The sequence below is a fragment of the Cebus imitator genome, unplaced genomic scaffold (genome assembly GCF_001604975.1).
Source record: "Cebus imitator isolate Cc_AM_T3 unplaced genomic scaffold, Cebus_imitator-1.0 Scaffold365, whole genome shotgun sequence".
Classification (NCBI taxonomy): Eukaryota; Metazoa; Chordata; class Mammalia; order Primates; family Cebidae; genus Cebus; species Cebus imitator.
In genome coordinates, this window is record NW_016107680.1 from 1440138 (window position 1) to 1459565 (window position 19428).

Sequence of the window (19428 nt, forward strand, 5' to 3'; positions counted from 1 at the left end):
ATGGCGCGATCTCGGCTCACCGCAACCTCCGCCTCCTGGGTTCAGGCAATTCTCCTGCCTCAGCCTCCTGAGTAGCTGGGATTACAGGCACGCGCCACCATGCCCAGCTAATTTTTTTGTAGTTTTAGTAGAGACGGGGTTTCACCATGTTGACCAGGGTGGTCTCGATCTCTTGACCTCGTGATCCACCCGCCTCGGCCTCCCAAAGTGCTGGGATTACAGGCTTGAGCCACCGCGCCCGGCTCTAAACAAGCATTTTATCTGTTTCCACAGCAAAGGAGCGTAACGAGTATGACTGATTTCCTTCAACAGTTGTTTTGAGGTCTGTAACTCTGGTCTTCACAATTTGCTTAGAACTTGCTCTTATTTCCTTAGGGGTGAAATACATGGGCCATTCCCTCAATTTCAGAAGTGTAGACATTTAGCGTCCTTCAAGAGGCCATCAGAAGTAGGTGGGGAAGATAGAACCAACAGGTCAAATGGGAGTTTTGGGAAAACGAATGTTTCCAATTCTGGGCAATTCCTAGTTTCAGATGATTTTAGGACTGTGACTATCCTGGAAGTGTGAATTTGAATCTGTGGACACAGAGATGGTAACTCTGGTTTGGAGCTTTTCTAGGGAATTTACCTCACACCTAGGCCAATCCTAAGTGAATAGATTGGCTATAAAAACTGCCTAGTATTTGAGTTTACTTGGGAATCTTTCAGGATCTGAACAAATGTCAAATGTCCTGCACAGACTCTTAAGGGAAATGGGAAAATTGCAAAAGTACAAAGTAAACACACATCTTTTAAGGTTTTCAGGACTGGGGTTTCCTTATTTTCGTCTCTGATGGTCCATTTTCCTGTAAAAAGGGGGATCATGTAAAGTGCAGATAAACTGACGGTAGTCACATTTTGCGGTACCTACATATAGAAATCATTTCTGCAGAATGACATACCAAATCCTTTTCGATGTGCGTGCCAAACACTAGATTTTTTTCTGAGCTGAACTGTGGGTTTTCTACTTCAATAATACTTTTATTCAATATTTCACTGATTTCCGACTGTACCTTTAAAAGACAAATTGAGAAAAATTTGATTTCAGATTTGTAAACTTCTGAACGTACAGGAATAATAGACGTAATTAAAAGATTAAATAATAGACATTGTAATAATAGACATTGTAATTAAAAGACATTGTAATAATAGACATTGTAATTAAAATAATAGACATTGTAATTAAAATGTAATTTAAATTTCCTGCCCATAAAAATTCTTTCCCATCACATAGAAATAAAAGCTACTTAATTTATTGTAATCTCTATCATTAATCTTCAAGAAAATTATGCATTTATTGTTATAAAATCAGAAACAATTTAGTAAAACAAAGTTTTTATTTATTTATTTTTGCTTGAGATGGAGTTTCTCTCTGTCTCCCAGACTGGAGTTCAGTAGTGCAATCTCGGCTCACTGCAACTTCCGCCTCCTGGGTTCAGGCAATTCTCCTGCCTCAGCCTCCCAAGCAGCTGGGAGTACAGGCTCATGCCGCCATGCCTGGCTAATTTTTTGTATTTTAGTAGAGATGGGGTTTCACCGTGTTGCCCAGGCTGGTCGCGAACTCCTGAGCTCAGGCATTCCGCCTGCCTCAGCCTCCCAACGTGCTGGGATTACAGGCGTGTGCCACCACTCCCAGCCTAGTAAAACAAAGTTTTATGAACTATATTCAAATGATTTGAGATGTCTGATTTTTTCATTGTTTAATAAGAGACCTTTGGAATCTATTCTGTCACCCTTAGGAGTTACCTCCCCTTCTCATTTCCTTGCAGGTGCTTTTAGTGAAGAAACATTGGGATGAAGTTTATATTGGGTCTTTAGAGAATACGTGTGTGTTATGTACCCCCAATATCCACACTCTAGCCTTCTGTTTATACTTCTTATTTCTTCTGGATGAAGCGTGCTTATAATAGTATTGATTCTGCCTCTAACTCCCAGGGCCACCCAACCGAGTGCTAACCAGTCAAGAAACAGCAGCTACCTGACAGTGATTGGTTCAAGCACTGCATGTGACCCAGTGGGGGACAATCTGAATCAGGCCGGGAACCTCAGTCTAAACTATTAAGAGCAAAGTGTAGCTGGGTGCGGTGGCTCACGCCTATAATCCCAGCGCTTTGGGAGGCCGAGGTGGGCAGATCACTTAAAGTTGGGAGTTCAAGACCAGTCTGGCCAATGTGGTAAAACCCTGTCTCTACTAAAAACACAAAAATTAGCTAGGCATTGTGGCGAGCACCTGTAATCCCAGCTACACAGGAGGCTGAGGCAGGAGCATTGCTTGAACCCAGGAGGCAGAGGTTGCAGTGAGCCAAGATCGCACCCCTGCATTCCAGCTTGGGTGACAAAAGTGAGACTCCATCTCCAAGCAAAGTGTACTTTCTTCTTTGACTTGAATTTGGAAGGAGAAAGAACTGGAGCTTCTAGCAGATATTCTGCCACCACAGGAAGTCTGAGAATCCCCTACTGTGGGAAGCAGAATCAGGATAGAGACCTGTTCCGGCAACTCAAGACCTGATCACGGGGACTCAGCCGTCCTGAAGTGAGCTCTTTCCAGGACTTTCATTTGCTTGAGCTGTTAAAGTATATTTTTTCTCTAAGCCAGTTTGAATTAGATTTTATGTCACTTGTCATGAGGGTCCCTATTTGTAATCTGTATATAGACTCTAAATGTGTATTTAAAAAATCAGCGAGTACTATGTCTTTTGGCTTGTTTGCAAACACAAGTGTAACAGAGAGAAGCATGTAGTTTCCTTAAAATAAATTTTGAGCCTAGAATATATTGTGCCCTCTATTATGTTAAATTCTGAGTCAGCTAATCCATTGGCTAGTGACATCAGCTTAGAAGATGAGATGATACTTCTAGGTTAGATATTTCATATGTAGAGTAAAAGAAACGTACCATGCTAACATTCTGCAAAGTCTGCATTCTCAAAGCCTGAAATGATTCCAACTGATGCTGAAGGACCTATACAAAAGTGAAGCATTAAATTGAATATTTTTAGGTGGGTAAACATATTCTTGAATTGTTATGATTTCATGTCTCCCAAAGTTGCCTATTACTTGAAAGGATCCCATGAGGGTCAGGTGGTTCACATCTTTAGTCATTTTGCTAACTCCCTAATGTGCTTTCCTGAAGATCTTTGTGAGAATAAAGTGAGGCCTGGCACGGTGGCTCAAGCCTGTAATCCCAGCACTTTGGGAGGCCGAGGCGGGTGGATCACGAGGTCAAGAGATCGAGACCATCCTGGTCAACATGGTGAAACCCCATCTCTACTAAAAATACAAAAAAAAAAAAAAAATCAGCTGGGCATGGTGGTGCGTGCCTGTAATCCCAGCTACTCAGGAGGCTGAGGCAGGAGAATTGCCTGAACCCAGGAGGCGGAGGTTGCGGTGAGCCGAGATCGCGCCATTGCACTCCAGCCTGGGCAACCCCGTCAAAAAAAAAAAAAAAAAGAAAAAGAAAAGAAAGTGGAAAAACCCATTTATGCATTTAGGGAATATTTATTCTGAAAAAGATCAGCCTTTACCAGGATTTTGGAGATAATAAAATGAAATACAGACTCACTTTCAATGCTGATTGTGGTTGGATTTGATTTTCTGATTCTGATATGCAGCCATATTCTAAGAAGCAAAATTGAAAAAAACCATATGACTTAATTCCCAATTTTATTTTTTAATACCTGTAATAGAAAGCAGTCTCCTAACTTTCTTGGATAGTGAGACAGAGATAATGAGAACATAGACACTATGCTAGCCCCATAATAAGTTTAAGAGATAATTCTCACTTGCCTTAAAATATCCACTTGAGGTTGTAATAGTGTCTTTACTTTTAGAGTACAACATTAATTTGCAACGCCACACTTACAACTCTCAAAAACTCAAATATCAAATATCTTTGTTTCTAGGATATAAACTACATTAAAAAAAAAGAATAATCCTCATGTTATGGGAAGCCCTCGGCAAAGTTGTATATAGGCCTCAATTTCTACGAAATTTCCATATGACATTTTTCCCCCTTACGGAAACCAAGGTGCATCAACAGCATAATTTTTGTCTTGCTCTTAAGCAACACACCCACATGTTGCCTCCCTTGGGAAAGGCGGTTTCACATACATTCTTTAGATCCCCTCTTGGCCATGTATGAATGCGCCCGGGCCTGGACACTTCTTTACCAAGAGGACTCTTTCTAAAGTCCTTACAGCCTGTGCTGACTTGCTACCGTGTGTGGGGATAGCACTCCCTGCTTCAGACTCAGCGTGTACGCTTTTGTTCTGTTTAAGCGTGTGCGTCATCTGGTGCCTGGTCAACCTCACTACTCTATCTGCCGCCTGCTAGATAGACAGCAGACAGCCCAGGAGGGGCCCTCTGGCCGTGGGGAACCAATACCCACTACTGAGGCTGATCTTGCTCTGTCTCTTCGCTACGTGAGTAAAGCATGGTTCCATCCAGTGCCTGACTTTTGAGTTTTCTTTGGTGACTCTGATACTAAGATACAGTAGACAGAAGTGCTCCAGCTTCTTTTGATAATAGGCAGAATGTCACTTGCTTGACACATTCCTGCACAGGTTATAGATCTGCAACAGGGGGAGACTATATAATGTTTGCAAATTTCCTGACATCCTCTTTGTCTGAATGTCAGGCTACTGCTTTGTAAGTGTATTAAAAGCTTTCTGAGCCCTAAATAAAATGAGAGCTGTGACTGAAGGTTCTCTTAGGCTGATAATTTCTGCCCTAAGTGTTTAAAGAGGTCAGCAACTCTTCTTTGGGTTGGCAGTCTGTCAGATGTTAGAGAAGTTGGTTGCAAAGCACAGGCACCCCTTCTGCCCTGTGGCCCTTACCACCAAAAAAGCAACACTGGTTTGGAGCCCAAAGCTGCCTGGCTATTGAAGAAGCCCACCTTCAGTCAGAGGGCGGGGAGGGAGAGTGAGGCTGTCTGGACCTTGCTTAGATTTGCCTCTTGGTGGGAATAAAATGGCAGCTAAACTCCTGGTATCCTGAACTGTTCAACTAAAAAATAAGGAACTGAAGGAAGACTGGGACCACTACGAAAAGGAATCACAAAGTTGTTCAGACTCTAAAGTAACATCTTCTAGTGAACTTAACTAGACCAAAGTGCAAATCAAAAAGAATTTATCACTAGAATCCCACCACCCAAAACTAACTGTTGTTAATTTTAGGTAGCCATCTTTCAGTCCGCTTTCCATGCAGATATGTGGAGAGAGTGGGATTATTTTACACATAAATGGCATTTTACATAAATAGTACCTATGTTTACTTGAATTTAAGAGAATTTTTTTAAACTGCAAATAGTGGAAGCTATTTCTAGTATTCAGATTTTCTTTTACTACATGAAAGACACTGTTTCCTAAGAGATCCCTGTAAACTAATGAAAATAAAAATAAAAATAATTAACAGATTGAAATCTTTATTGTTTCAATAATATACAGTTCTGATATTCAGTGTTGACTTACTCCCTGCCAAGCGAGATGAGAAAATGAGCATTCTATTTCCTTCATACAGACTCCTCCTTTTCATATTTGCTAGTTACATTGTTTTTATACTGTGAAGTTTTATGATGTTCTATAACTGTAATTTCCACACAGCTCTTTATTTAAACACAAAGATAGGATATCATTCTCGTAAATATTTTCAGCCTTCAGCTTTATTCTGAATGATGTAACTTCCAAATTCTGTCTCCTTCCTACACCTACAGCAACAGCCTCCTTTTTCTGTACAGATTTCATCAGGAGGATTTGCAAGTTCAAAGCTAAATGTAGGATTCCTTTAGCTAAAACCAAATCATATGGGACCAAAAGAAATGTACAGACTTGATAGAGGGATACAGTAAATAAAAGATTTTAAAGAAAGCAATGGGATTTATACACGTTGTCTACATATATGTTTCATCTTCCATCTCTTCTTCCTTTTTTGGCCACAGCGTGATTGCACTGTAACTAAGCAGCTTAATGAACTCACAGGGGCACAAGGTGGGGAGACATCGGAGCAGGAGACAGGGACTAGATTAAGCAGGGCCTCCAGGCCAAGCTGAGCAGGTTAGCTTTTCCTTTAAATGAAATAGGGAACACTGGAAGGTTTCCATCATGAGAATGATTTGATCTCATTGAAAAGTTTACGAGTTACTCTGCTACATGATAACGGATTACAGGGCGGGGGTGAGAAGGCAACTGCAGGGCTATTGCAATAATGCAAGTGGAGATGACGATGTCTTGGGCTAGAATGGTGGTCAGGGAGATGGAGAAAAGCAGGTGGATTCAGAATATACTTTGGAGATGAGGCCAGCAGCATTGCTGGAGGGTTAGCTGGGGCCAGGAGAGAAGAATGAAGGATGACTCCTGGTTGATTGGTGAGAGCAGATGGATGAGTGGAGATACAATTTTCTGAGGGAAAACAGAGTAGGAACATGCTTTCGGAGAAAAGCATTTTTAGATACATCAAGGCTAGGTTGTCTATTCAACGTCGAAGGAGAGATGTCCAACAGTGAGGTGGGTCTACCAGTGTATGGCTCATGGGAGCAGCAATCTACACAACATTCAACATGGATGTCACTGCCGGCCACGTGGAGAACATGCAGAGAAGCTGGAAGGGAGTGCCTGAGGAGAGAATGGAATGTGGAGCTTGGTGGGCATAGAGGACAGGTAGCTCCTTCTAGTTTTACTGTGGAAGGGACGAGGGTGCATCCTGGAAGAGATGTGACGGTCAAGAGGGATTGTTATTTCTTTTTTTGAGATGGGGTCTCCCTCTGTTGCCCAGGCTGGAGTGCAGTGGCATGATCTTGGCTCACTGCAACCTCCACCTCCCAGGCTCAAGCGATCCTCCTGAGGGAATGTGTTCTCTTCCCCGGCCCACAAGGGGGCGTAGTTTTAAGGGCAAGAACTTCCGGCGCCACGCCCCATTCCCATGCCTCTCCATCCGGGAGATTTAACAGTCTCTGTTTTAATTTTGGCGTGCATGGGAAAGGGTCAAAAGTCAATCACTCCAGCGGAAGTTCTAAGGAACTCCTTTCATTGGCCAGGAGGCTTGGAGAGGGAGGAATTCCTCCCGGGTTAAAAGCCCCTTTCCTCCACAGCCCTTTGGACTCCATGTTTGGACCCCCTTCCATGCTCTTTCTCTCTCTCAGTTTTCTCCCTTCTCCTTTTTCTCTTTCTCTACCTAAATAAATCCCTTTCTGCAAACTCTTTTTTGGTCTGGTATTTACTTTACGGGTGCAGTGTGCTGTGGTCCCCTCTTACTCTTGAGAGTGGGAGACCAAGAACCTATAACATCCTCTCTGGGGAGCTGTGCCTCCCCAGCACCCCCAAACCTGGTCGCACTCCCACATCAGCCTCCAGAGTAGTGGGGACCACAGGCGTGTGCCACCACACCTGGCTAAGAGAAGGATTTTTTTAAAAGAAACCACAGGACAGTCTAACATGCTTGTTTGCCGCTGGAATCACATAGCAGAAAGGGAGAAAAGCAATAATTCTGGACAATGAGGGAAGCTAATTACAGAAGCTGGGTACTTGAGAATTCCAGAAGAGATGAGATCCAAAGGAAATAACATTTGATTGATGAAGGACAATTCTTCTGTTGAAATGGGAGAAGGCTTAGAATGTGGGTACCCAGGCACGTGGTTTCACAAATGTGAAGGTTGAGAATAAAGGAGTTTGGGTCTGACTACTTCTAATTTTTTCACATAGTGGGGGACCGTGTTATGACTGGAGAGGCCAGGGAGAAAGGTGTTCAAGACTTGAGAACAGGAAGAGTGAAATCACTTCCTTGCAGAGGATTTGAAAAAGAATTTGCTGTGGAAATAAAGTAAGTTTTCCCAATAGCACTGAGGGCTCATTTTAGATTCATGGTATGACTCAAAAGTGAGTGTTTTTCTCCAGCAATGTTCAAATGATTCTGTGCAGGCAGAAAGTAGGCAGGGAGTTGGAGTCATCTATTTTTAAAAGCTACATAACTTTCTGTTTTTCTTATGAGTTTCAGAGACATCAGCTGCTCCTTATTCCCAAAGGAAAGGTAATTTTGAAACTCAGCAAAATGTAGTCACACAGAATTATGTGATTCTAGAATTGGAAGGGAAAATGTCAAAGAACCCAGGAGATAAAACACACAGTTCACCATTTACCAAGTCCCTGCTAGATGTACAACACTGGGAGGTATATAAACAAAGCGGAAGACAGGTTCCCACCCACCAAGATTAGAGTTTATTGGGAATGTAAGGAATAGTACTCATCTTACATTCAACTTAAGTTTTCCAGCGGCTTCATATTTGTGTCAAACGTGAAAAACAAGATAGTTATCAATGGGATGACTTTTGAGGTAATTCTTATTCTGAGCCCGCAAAAAATATTGTATGCAATGTACACAAAAACTGACATCTGCATACCTGCAACAAATAGAGCAAGAGGAACAAATTTCTGCAAATGCAACATGGTCACGATTCTACATAGAATTCCAGGTTCTCTTTGTCATTCTTTGGTTCTTCTCATTGCAACTTCTGCCTCCCAGGTTCAAGTGTTCTCCTGCATCAGCTTCCTGAGTAGCTGGGACTACAGGCATGCACCACCATGCCCAGCTAATTTTTGTATTTTTAGTAGAGACATGGTCTTACCATGTTGGCCAGGCTGGTCTCAAACTCCTGACCTCAGGTGATCCTCCTGCCTTGGCCTCCCAAAATGTGGGATTACAGGTGTGAGCCACCGTGCCTGGCCACAGGTTCTAATACTGAGTTCTGCTATGACAATTCAAGTTCATTCCCAGATGTCCCTGTCTTACAAAGCCTTGTGAGGTGTGGCACCCTCTGCATGAGGCTTTGTCACAGTCGTTATGCAAGGAGCTATAGAGCAGGTTGCATGCTGCCCAGATTTGAATCCTAGCTTTACCACACACTCACAGTGAGGGGATAACTCTAGGCAAGTGTCCAGTTTGTAGGTAAAGCCCATGTGGAGGTATATGGCCTTAGTGAATGCTCAAGAGACACTAACTCATTACTGCAGAGGCGATATGATGATAATTTGGTAAATTCAAAATTTCTAGTCAAGATGGAGGGGAGAGAAGCCTTCTCAAAATTCTCCAGTGCTTCTCAGTTTTCTCAGAAGAAATCTCAAATTCATCCCTGGAACTACAAAGCCGCCTCCTGGCTCCTCCCTCCTACGCTTCCCTGCTTGTTCTGCTCCATTTACGAGAGCTGTTTCTCAATCAAACCAGCCATGCTCCCACGCCAGGGTCTTTGCAGCTGCCATTCTCTCTGCCTGCAATGCTCTTTCCCTAGGAATCTGCACTGATTGTTTTTTTTTTTTTAGACAGGGTCTCGCTCTGTCACCAGGCTGGAGTGCAGTGGTGTGATCTCAGCTCACTGCAACTTCTGACTCCCTGGTTCAAGCTATTCTCCTGCCTCAGCCTCCCGAGTAGCTGGCACTACAGGCATGCGTCATCACGCCCAGTTAATTTTTGTATTTTTAGTAGAGATAGGGTTTCACCATGTTGGTCAGGATGGACTCCATCTCCTGACCTCATGACCTGCCTGCCTTGGCCTCCCAAAGTGCTGGGATTACAGGGATCAGTGACCACGCCTGGCCACTGATTGCTTCTTTACCTCCTTCTGGTCTTGGCTCAGATGTGACCTGCTGAGTGAGGCCTTCTCCCACCCCCCTGTTTAAAATTACACACTTCCCACCCACCTCTGCCACTCCAAATATTCCTCCGCTTCTTCTCAGCCTTATTTTCTCCATAGGATTTATTCCCCGCTTACACACAATATCCTTTGTCTGTCTGTTCCCTCACTAGAAGGTAAACTCCACGTGGGTAGGGAATCTTGCACGTCTTGTTCACTGTTGGGTCCCTAGAACAGCACTTGAAACTTAGCAGGTGCTCAAAAGAATATGCTCCACAAATGTGTTGGGGGAAGCAGCAAAGGAGAAAGGGCTTACAGAGGGCCTACATAAATTGGTTATGAGTAACATACAAACTGGGAACAACAAACCATGGCAAACTGCGGGAGGCCTCTGGGGAGGCAAACTCCACGCCTCATGTTCCCGTGCAGGGTGACCCCGGCTCTGTTACCATAGACATTGAGCTCAAGGACGTAAAACCCCTTCGTAGCACTAAGGATGTAACCAGACTTGTAGGCTTCTTGTAAGGCCCACATTCCACCAGCTGCACATAGATAAGAGGCTGAAGATAACCACGTGTTCTTGATTTGTGAAACTCCCAAACGGCCACTGTTACCAATCTTTAGAATGACACACCAGTTCCAGCCACTGATTCACTTCCGGCTCACTGATTCACCCCACCATCACAACAGCCTCTCCCCACGATCACTCCACCGCCTACCCTGCAGATCAAAGCGATTGTAACCAATAAATACTGTGGGAGATCAGAGCTCAAGGCCTTCACTGCCCCCAGTGCAAGTGACGGCCCCCTGGTCCCACTTTTTGCATTCTTAATCTGTCTTTTTCTCATTCCTTTGTCGCCATTGAACTTGGGGTACCCACGGGTGATGTGGGAGCTGGTTCCCTACAAAACGAACGAATGAATGAAGGCTCGGGTAGAACAGGGTGCTGGGAACAACACCCTGGACATCCTCACAAACCTCACAAAAATGCAAAAGTCTCACTCAAACCCATTCCAGTAAAGGTTAATTAGGTTAACTACTGGTTCTGAAACCATAGAGACCGTGGGAATATTCTAAAACTCTTTGTAACCTGGCAATAGTTATGCAAATCAGGTCATTATTTTGGGGAATGCATCACTTGGTGACATGAAACATAGACAGGAAAATAGAGGGAAGGCGCCAGCCATACCTCCTAATTTTGCCTGTAGTTGTGGGCAGGGAATTGCTGGGTGGCCCCTAACAACTGGTGTTTATTGAGAACCCGTCCTGCGTCAAGCCCACACCTGTAACCACTGTGTTCTGGCAAGAAAGACGTTAACTCTTCAGTACGTGTGCTATTCTGCATGTAACTATTTTCTATAAATGTTGGCATGTTTCTCCAGAACCCAAAGTCTCATTCATGTTAGAAAACATATGATCTTGCTAAACTAAGGTACTTTCATTTCTTCTGATCTTACATGCTCTCTTTGAGGGAAATATGGAGCTGCCTAAATGTCTCAACTCTCTGTGAGGACTCTTTCTTTCGCGTTCAGGAGCCGCCTTTGCCCCTTCTGGTTGGAAACCTGCAGATCTCATGGATGGGGACAGGAGGGCAGAGAGGGGACTGGCTGGTGCCTGTCCTGCTGGCCTCCACTGGGACGTTGCTCATGCTGGGGGTGCCTGGGCATCCACGTGTCTTCTGTCTACGGAGTTGTGGCTGCTCTAGTCTCTTCTTTCCAGGTCCCTACAGGCTTTTGGTGAAGATGTTGGATGGTGGAGGTGCAGAAATCCTGTCCCAACCTCAGGCCTCTTGTGGTTCAGCACTATGGCATCAGGATAACCCATATCCTACAGAGGGGCAACTGGGGGTCAGTGCGTGGCCCATCAGTCTAGACACTTCTGCCCTGTGCTCTGCTCCTTCCTCAGCATGTCACCTCACAGCTGGCTTCTCTGAGAGGCGTGTAGTCGCCTAGGGCTTCTCTCCAGGAGGTGAGACTCCACTTTCAATGTCCTTAGAGTCCCCTAGCTGGGTATCCCCATCTTATTCATAGTTTATGTGGAACTGGAAAGCTTTAGCTATGTGGCTATTTCAAACATTCTCCCCATACAATAGTCCACAAATACTGTAAAAAGTAGTTCTTTAGAAAAGGTATACACACCTCCCTGGATATCCACAAGGGATTGGTTCCAGAGCCTCTGACGATAGCAAAATCTGCAGATGCTTAAGTCCCTAATACAAAATTGGGTATTATTTGCATAGGTTCTAGGCACATCCTGCTGTATACTTTAAATCATCTCTCAATTACCTGTAATACTTTATACAATGTAAACGCTATTAAATAGTTGTTACACTGTTTCAAAATTTGCATTTAAAAAATTGTGGTACTGTTACTTTTAATTTTTCCCCCTGAATATTTTCCATCTGTGGTTGTTTTAATCCAAGGATGCGGAACTCCCAGATACCGAGGGCTGACTGCATATCATTTTCGTGTCTGTCCAAAAAACGCCACGGTTCTAACTTGGCGTTCAGAAAAGCAGCGTAGCATAGCGCGGTGGTGAAGACAGGGAGCCCGGAGCCGCCCTGCCGAATGCCCGCTCCGTTCCTTGCTGCCTGTGTGACCTTAGGGAGTTAATCTCTCTGTGCCCGTTTCCTCACCTGCAAAATGGGGATGGTGATAGCACCTACTTGGTATACGTGTTGTGAGAATGAAAGCGTTGGCCCGTCACGTGCTTAGAACTGCACTGGCACAGGGCGCGTGTGCCGCGGTGGCTGCTGTCAGTGGGAAGCCCGCCAGGGGGCGCACGCCGGGGCTGCTGCCCGGGTGCCGTTAGAGCAGCCTTTTAAGAACTGGCGATTTTACCTGTGTCACTGCCGACACTTTCCTTCACCCCCTCCGCGGAATTTAGGATCTTGGACGCTGAAAGGAGAACGGAGTCAACTTCATTCTCTTCCTGAGGCTGCTTTTCTGTAACAGAACGGCGCCTGTCAGCTGGGTCGCGGGACGCGGCGGGGCGGTGCTGGGGGCGGAGGGTTGGGGCGGGGCGGGGCTGAGGGCTGGGGCGGGGCGGAGAAATTGGGCGGGGCTGGTGGGGGCAGAGGAATGGGGCGGAGTCAGAGCTGAAGGCTGGGGCGGGGCGGAGTGATTAGGATGAGGCGAGGCTGAAGGAGGGGGCGTGGCTGAGGGCTGGGATGGGGCGGGGGCAGAGGAATGGGGCGGGGCGGATGATGGGCCAGGGGCGGGAGTGAAGGCTGGGACGGGGCGGAGGATACTAAGACGGGGCGGGGCTGAAGGCTGGAGGGGGCGGAGCGATGGGGCGGGGTCAGGGCTGCAGGCGGGGGCGGGGCAGAGGGAAGGGGCGGAGGGACGGAGCCAGGCCGGGCCGGGGGCGGGGCGCGGCGCTTTCAGCAAGCGGCCACCCGAGGGTGCGCCGGGCGGGAAGCGGCGGCAGATGGCGCAGCTAGCCGGGAAGCACAACGGGCGCGGCGGCCGCAGCGGGTGCTCCGCCCTAGGGCAGAGCTGGAGATGTGTGGTGATTGCGAAAGGGCGGACCCGAGAAGTCCCGGGCTTGGGGTGCAGGGAGCCGCCCGCTGAAAGCGCTTCAGTTGCCCTCGGTTCCCGCGGCTTTCCCAGGAGCCCGGCCCCGCCCAACTCTTACCCGGGCTCATCGCCGCGGCTCAGGGTCTCTCTCGCAACCGCCACCGCACGCACCCGCCCCGCCGCCCCGCGCCCGGCATCCTGTTGCCGGGTAACCGGGTGGCCGGAGCGCTGGCCCCGCCCCCACCCTCGGCGGCGCGCGCTCGGCTGGGGCCCCTGGTGGGGTCCTGGTGGGTCCCTCGTCACTCCGGACGCTCCCCCGAGAGCTTTCCTGGGAATCTGGCCTGGGACAGCCCACCTGGGCGCCTCCCCGCACCTGCGCGCCTATCCAGGACTCGGGCTTGCTCACACTCAGAGACAGCCCACCTGGGCGCCTCCCCGCCCCTGCGCGCCTATCCCGGACGCGGGCTTGCCCACACTCAGAGACAGCCCACCTGGGCGCCTCCCCGCACCTGCGCGGCTGTCCAGGACGCGGGCTTGCTCACACTTAGACTTGTACCAGTACCCGCTGAACCTAAGCGGTGCGGAGAAGGAGACCGCTCTGGGAACGGGCACACACCCGAGAGCTCCCCCTTTGCCTTCCCGCATCTCCACTTCCTCGCTGGTTCTTAGTCCTCTCGTTTCAGCGCATCTCTCAGAGGAGTGTCAGCGTTTGAGGGTTTATTCGGCCTAGGACCAATATTGTGAAAGGACTTGTTTGCTGCGATGAAAAGAAGACACCTATTTTCCAGTAATGAACTTTACTTACAAATGTGTTAAAATATGCTCATTAAAGCCGTCGGAAGCGACGGTGGTCTTCATGTGTCTAAACATGTTAACTTTTACGCACCTGGTGAATCAATCACGTGCAAAAGATTGAAGTTGCCTTCGTGGGAAACCTGACCTCCCTTAACTAAGGACTGGGTGCGCGCAGCTAATCCTGCTCGTCAGAGAATGGTGCTCTTTAAAGTTTTAAACGAGTATATGTTGTTTATTTTGTAGTAAACCATTACACATAGAATATTAAAATTTAAAATCACAATCATCAGGATATAATAATTTGCTATATAACAGATAAAATCCTTGATCCTTATGTGCTTACTTCCTCTAATTTCTTGTTTCCTATGGAAATGGGCTCTAGGCCGGGCGCGGTGGTTCACGCCTGTAATCGGAGCACTTTGGGAGGCCGAGGTGGGCGGATCACCTGAGGTCAGGAGTCCGAGACCAGCCTGGCCAATATGGCGAAACACTGTCCCTACTAAAAATACAAAAATTAACCGGGTATGGTGGCGTCCACCTGTAATCCCAGCTACCTGGGAGGCTGAGGCAGGAGAATCGCTTGAGCCCAGGAGGCAGAATCTGCAGTAAGCCGACATCGTGCCACTGCACTCCTGCCTGGAGGACAGAGCCAGACTCTGTCTCAGAGAAAAAAAAAAAGAAAAGAAAAGGAAAAAAGAGCTCTAGAAGATTTGACTTTCTTGTGGCATTGTAGACAATTTAAATAAATTATAATTTTGAGAACTTATGCTCTCCATTGCTGATTGATATTGATGATTCAGGAGATAGAAAGAAATTTAGGCAGATAAGGCAAAACTTCAGCGGAACTTCTAACAAAAAGCAGCCTAAGAAATCTTTTTTTTTTTTTTTTTTTCCTAAAAAAGAGCAGCCTGAAAGGCTGCAAACCTTGCAAAGATAGATCAGGAAGCTGGAAGCCTGCACACGAAGGCGCGTAGGGTGGAAGTGGGGGGGGGATGCCGGCAGCTGTGCCGATAGAAAAGGGCTACCTGGGAGCCAGGCATGTCCACTATGGAAGCTCCATCTTCCCTTTTTTGTTAGCACGTGTACAGTAAGAAAGAAATGGGCAAAATGGAAAGGCTCAGGCAGAGAACCATCTGCATAATAAAAGATTGGGGTGGAGGCTGCTAGAGATTCCTGCCCTATGCAGATGGCACACCTGGTCCTAACTGGTTTTTCACACCCCATGTAGATCAGACTGCCTCCCTAATAGCTCATCTATAAAAGGCCTGCATTTCTTGGCAAATTGGCAACCCATTTTTCCGGGAACCCTTTCCGTAGTGGAGAGCTTATTCTTTTTTGTCGCCTGTTACATTTCAGCTCTTTTTTTTTTTTTTTTTTTTTTTTTTTTTTGGGTTTTTTTTTTTTTTCTTCGGTTTGTTTTTTTTTTCTTTTTTTTTTTTTTTTTTTTTTTTTTTTTTTTTTTTTTTTTTTTTTTTTTTTTTTTTTGTGGGACGGAGTTTCGCTCTTGTTACCCAGGCTGGAGTGCAATGGCGCGATCTCGGCTCACCGCAACCTCCGCCTCCTGGGTTCGGGCAATTCTCCTGCCTCAGCCTCCTGAGTAGCTGGGATTACAGGCATGCGCCACCATGCCCAGCTAATTTTTTGTATTTTTAGTACAGACGGGGTTTCACCGTGTTGACCAGGATGGTCTCGATCTCTTGACCTCGTGATCCACCCGCCTCGGCCTCCCAAAGTGCTGGGATTACAGGCGTGAGCCACCGCGCCCGGCCTTCAGCTCTTAACCTCACTCTTTGTGTCTGCATCCTTGATCTCCCTGTAAGATAATGAACCTGTCACCCCAGACGAGGCTGGTTTATTGATAAAGGTAATTTTTTCCTGAGAGCTAACACAAGTTTTCAGCAGTATGTTTGTGAAATTACTACTCTAAGTAAATTGCATTCCTTCGAAGGGTGAATGACAAAAAACTACTACATTTTAACAAGTCTGTTTTTATACTACTGAAGTTTCCACAAGTAACTACTATATTATAGTTTATATAGTGCTAATTATTCATATCTAATCATTTGATAATGTATGTAATGTAATATTCTGTAATTAATTTCTCTATGTAATATTTGGGGACTACAATGATGAATATTGGTTATTACATAGAAATTACTTGTGGATTTTTGTGGGAGCACTCTGTCACATCATTTAGTATAGAATATAAAAAGCAGAGATGATAGGAGCTACAATACCAAACTCAAATTTAGCCAGTCCACTAATATCAGTAGAGAGTTACTTTAATTTTAATCTACTTACTAATTCATTCATCAGTCAGAAAAGCAGCTAGTTAGTTAGAAGGATACTTTATTTTTAGATGTCCTGCAAGGCCTTTTGATTATCATATCATACTCATTTCTCTTTTATAAAGCACATCATATACACATATATTCTCAGTTAAAACAAAAATTTTGTCAGAAGATTATTGTAATAAATATGTAAAAAGGCTATCTTTGGAGCCAAAAGTTAATATTAAATGTTCTATCAATAATAAATATTCTATCAATAGAATAATAGAATATTAATAATATTTAATATAAATAAATATTAATATTTAAATATTCTAAAATGTTTTAAATAATAAAGATGTCTGTGATTTGAATGGCATCCCTCAGAGGAGGCCCCCCCTTGAAGGATCTCACATGAACATTGCACACACCAGCCCTGGTATTTGAGGTGAGAGAACATGGAAGTAGCAATAAGAGCATTGACATGTCTCTAAAAAAATGGGGGTGGAGAGGATGTGGAGAAATAGGAACACTTTTACACTGTTGGTGGGAGTGTAAATTAATTCAACCATTGTGGAAGACAGTGCAGCAATTCCTCAAGGACCTGGAAATAGAAATACCATTTGACCCAGCAATCCCATTACTGGGTATATACCCAAAGGATTATAAATTGTTCTATTATAAAGACACATGCACATGTATGTTCATTGTGGCACTGTTTACAATAGCAAAGACTTGGAACCAACCCAAATGCCCAAGAATGATAGACAGGATAAAGAAAATGTGGCACATATACACCATGGAATACTATGCAGCCATAAAAAATGATGAGTTCGTGTCCTTTGTTGGGACATGGATGAATCTGGAAACCATCATTCTCAGCAAACTGACATAAGAATAGAAAATCAAACACCACAGGTTCTCACTCATAGGTGGGTGTTGAATAATGAGAACACATGGACACAGGGAGGGGAGCATCACACACTGGGGTCTGTTGTGGGGGTAGGGTAGGGACAGTGGGGGGTGAGGAGGGTGTTTTTCCTCAACATTTTTTAGGTCTATCTGTATTTTAAAAAATAGATCTAGTCTCCAATTTTTTTTTTTTTTTTTTTTTCTCTGAGATGGAGTCTCACTCTATCACCCAAACTGCAGTGCAGTGGTGCTATCTTGGCTCACTGCAACCTTTGCCTCCCGGGTTCAAGCAATTCTCCTGTTTCAGCTTTCTGAGTAGCTGGGATTACAGGCGTCTGCCAGCATTCCCAGCTAATTTTTTGTATTTTTAGTGGAGATAGGGTTTCATCATGTTGGCCAGGCTGGTCTCGAACTCCTGACCTCAGGTGATCCACCTGCCTCAGCCTCCTAATGTGCTGGGATTACAGGGTGAGCTACCATGCTGGGGTCCTTCTCTTCATTATTTTTAAATTTTCAAATGCTCACCAAGCTGTAGCAAAGTCAGGAGCACAGTATAACACACATTTATTTTTCTCTTGAAACATTAAGAGTGAGTTGCTAACATGACATTCTATCAGTCTTTTTTTTGAGACAGAGTCTGACTCTGTCACCAGGCTGGGGTGCAGTGGCATGATCTCGCTCACTGCAACCTCTGCTTCCCGGGTTCAAGCGATTCTGCTGCCCCAGCCTCCCGAGTAGCTGAGATTACAGGCTCATGCCACCAGTCCCAGCTAATTTTTGTATTTTTTTTTTTAGTAGATATGAGGTTTCACTCTGTTGGCCAGGATGGTCTCGGTCTGTTGACCTCATGATCTGCCTGCCTTGGCCTTCCAAAGTGTTAGGATTACAGCCGTAAGCCTCTGGGCCCAGCCTTCCAACACTCTTGAATACGTCAGTGTACATCTTACAAGAAACCTCCAGCTGTCCAACAGGAGAACTATACAGCAGTCAACATCTAGAAATTAACACGGAGATATTACTACCACCTAATCTTCAGGCCCCATTCACGTTTCACCAGTTCTTCCACGAATGTCCTTCATGGCAAAAGGATCTGGTCTGAGAGCTTGCATTGCATTTTGTTATTGTGACATGTGTCTTTTTATTTTCATCTGAACAGTGTCTCAGTCTCTTTGAGTTCCAAGACTTTGACACCTTTGAAGATTCTAGACTGTTCCTTCTTGTGGCTTTTTCCGATGTTTTCCGGTGATTAGATTCAGCTGCTGCATGTTTGTCAGGACTACCGAAGGTGATGCTGGGTCCTTGTCATTTCATCCCATCAGGAAGCACATGATTTAGATTTGTCCCATCAGAGATGATGCTCATTTGATGACTTGACGAAGGTGACGTCTGCCAGGCTTCTCCACGGTGACGTTATTTAATTTTTTTATTTGAGTTTTGCTCTTGTTGCCCAGGCTGGAGTGCAATGGTGCAATCTCAGCTCACTGCAACCTCTGCCTCCCGGGTTCAAGCAATTTTCTTCCCTTACAGGCGCATGCCACCATGCCCAGCTAATATTTTTGTATTTTTTTTTTTTTTAGTAGAGATGGGGTTTCATCATGTTGGCCAGGCTGGTCTCGAACTCCTGACCTCAGGTGATCCATCTGCCTAGGCCTCCCAAAGTGCAGGAATTACAGGCGTGAGCCACTACGCCTGGCTGAAGTTATTTATTTTTTTTCTCATTTGCAATAAGTAATTTGTGGAGAGGTACTTTGAACTATGTAAATATCCCATTCCTCACAAACTTCCAATTTGTTCATTCATTTATAATTATCTGTGTGGGCACAGTTTCCTGTTACTCCATGGGTTACAATGGATTTTCAGTTGCTAACAATATTGATAGCATCGCTGAGAGTTTCCCAATTTGGTTAGTGGCCGTTTCTGTAGCTGGCGTCAGTATACTTTGACACATCCCCTTCATTACTGGGACACTTTCTTTTCTTGACAGAACCAGATATTCCAGGCTCATCTTATGTTTTCCCCGCCCTGGCTCGGAAATCAGCCATTTCTCCAAGGAGCCTTAGTTTTCTTTTAACAGAGAATGGTGTTTAACATTCATTTATGAGGGCCATTGTGCACATTGCTATAGGAGTGTAACTGCTCCCAGGTCATCTTGGTGGATAGAGCTAGGGAATGTCTGAATGTGTATGTATGTGTATATATGTGTATGTATTATGTGTACATACATACATGCATAAACAAACGTATGTACACAAACACACAAGCACAATTACATCTTTCTTTC

General features: G+C 45.2%; 1 protein-coding gene across 4 annotated transcripts in view; it reads right to left on the reverse strand.

Annotated features, from left to right (window-relative positions):
* The window catches only part of CCDC110 (coiled-coil domain containing 110), a 23899-nt gene extending 10513 nt beyond the window's left edge, over positions 1 to 13386 (reverse strand). The window contains exons 1-5 of one of the 4 annotated variants that reach the window (XM_017506915.2): positions 13289 to 13386; positions 12493 to 12597; positions 3599 to 3654; positions 2933 to 2998; positions 942 to 1052 (exon numbers count right to left, since the gene is read on the reverse strand). In XM_017506915.2, coding sequence (XP_017362404.1) covers positions 942 to 1052; positions 2933 to 2998; positions 3599 to 3654; positions 12493 to 12597; positions 13289 to 13298 — 348 coding nt within the window. In that variant the 5' untranslated portion in view covers positions 13299 to 13386. Of the gene's footprint in view, positions 1 to 941; positions 1053 to 2932; positions 2999 to 3598; positions 3655 to 12150; positions 12372 to 12492; positions 12656 to 13288 lie in introns of those variants that run through there. The other 3 variants (XM_037730830.1, XM_037730829.1, XM_037730828.1) reach the window with 3 other exon arrangements.
* Between the last annotated feature and the right edge of the window lie 6042 nt (positions 13387 to 19428).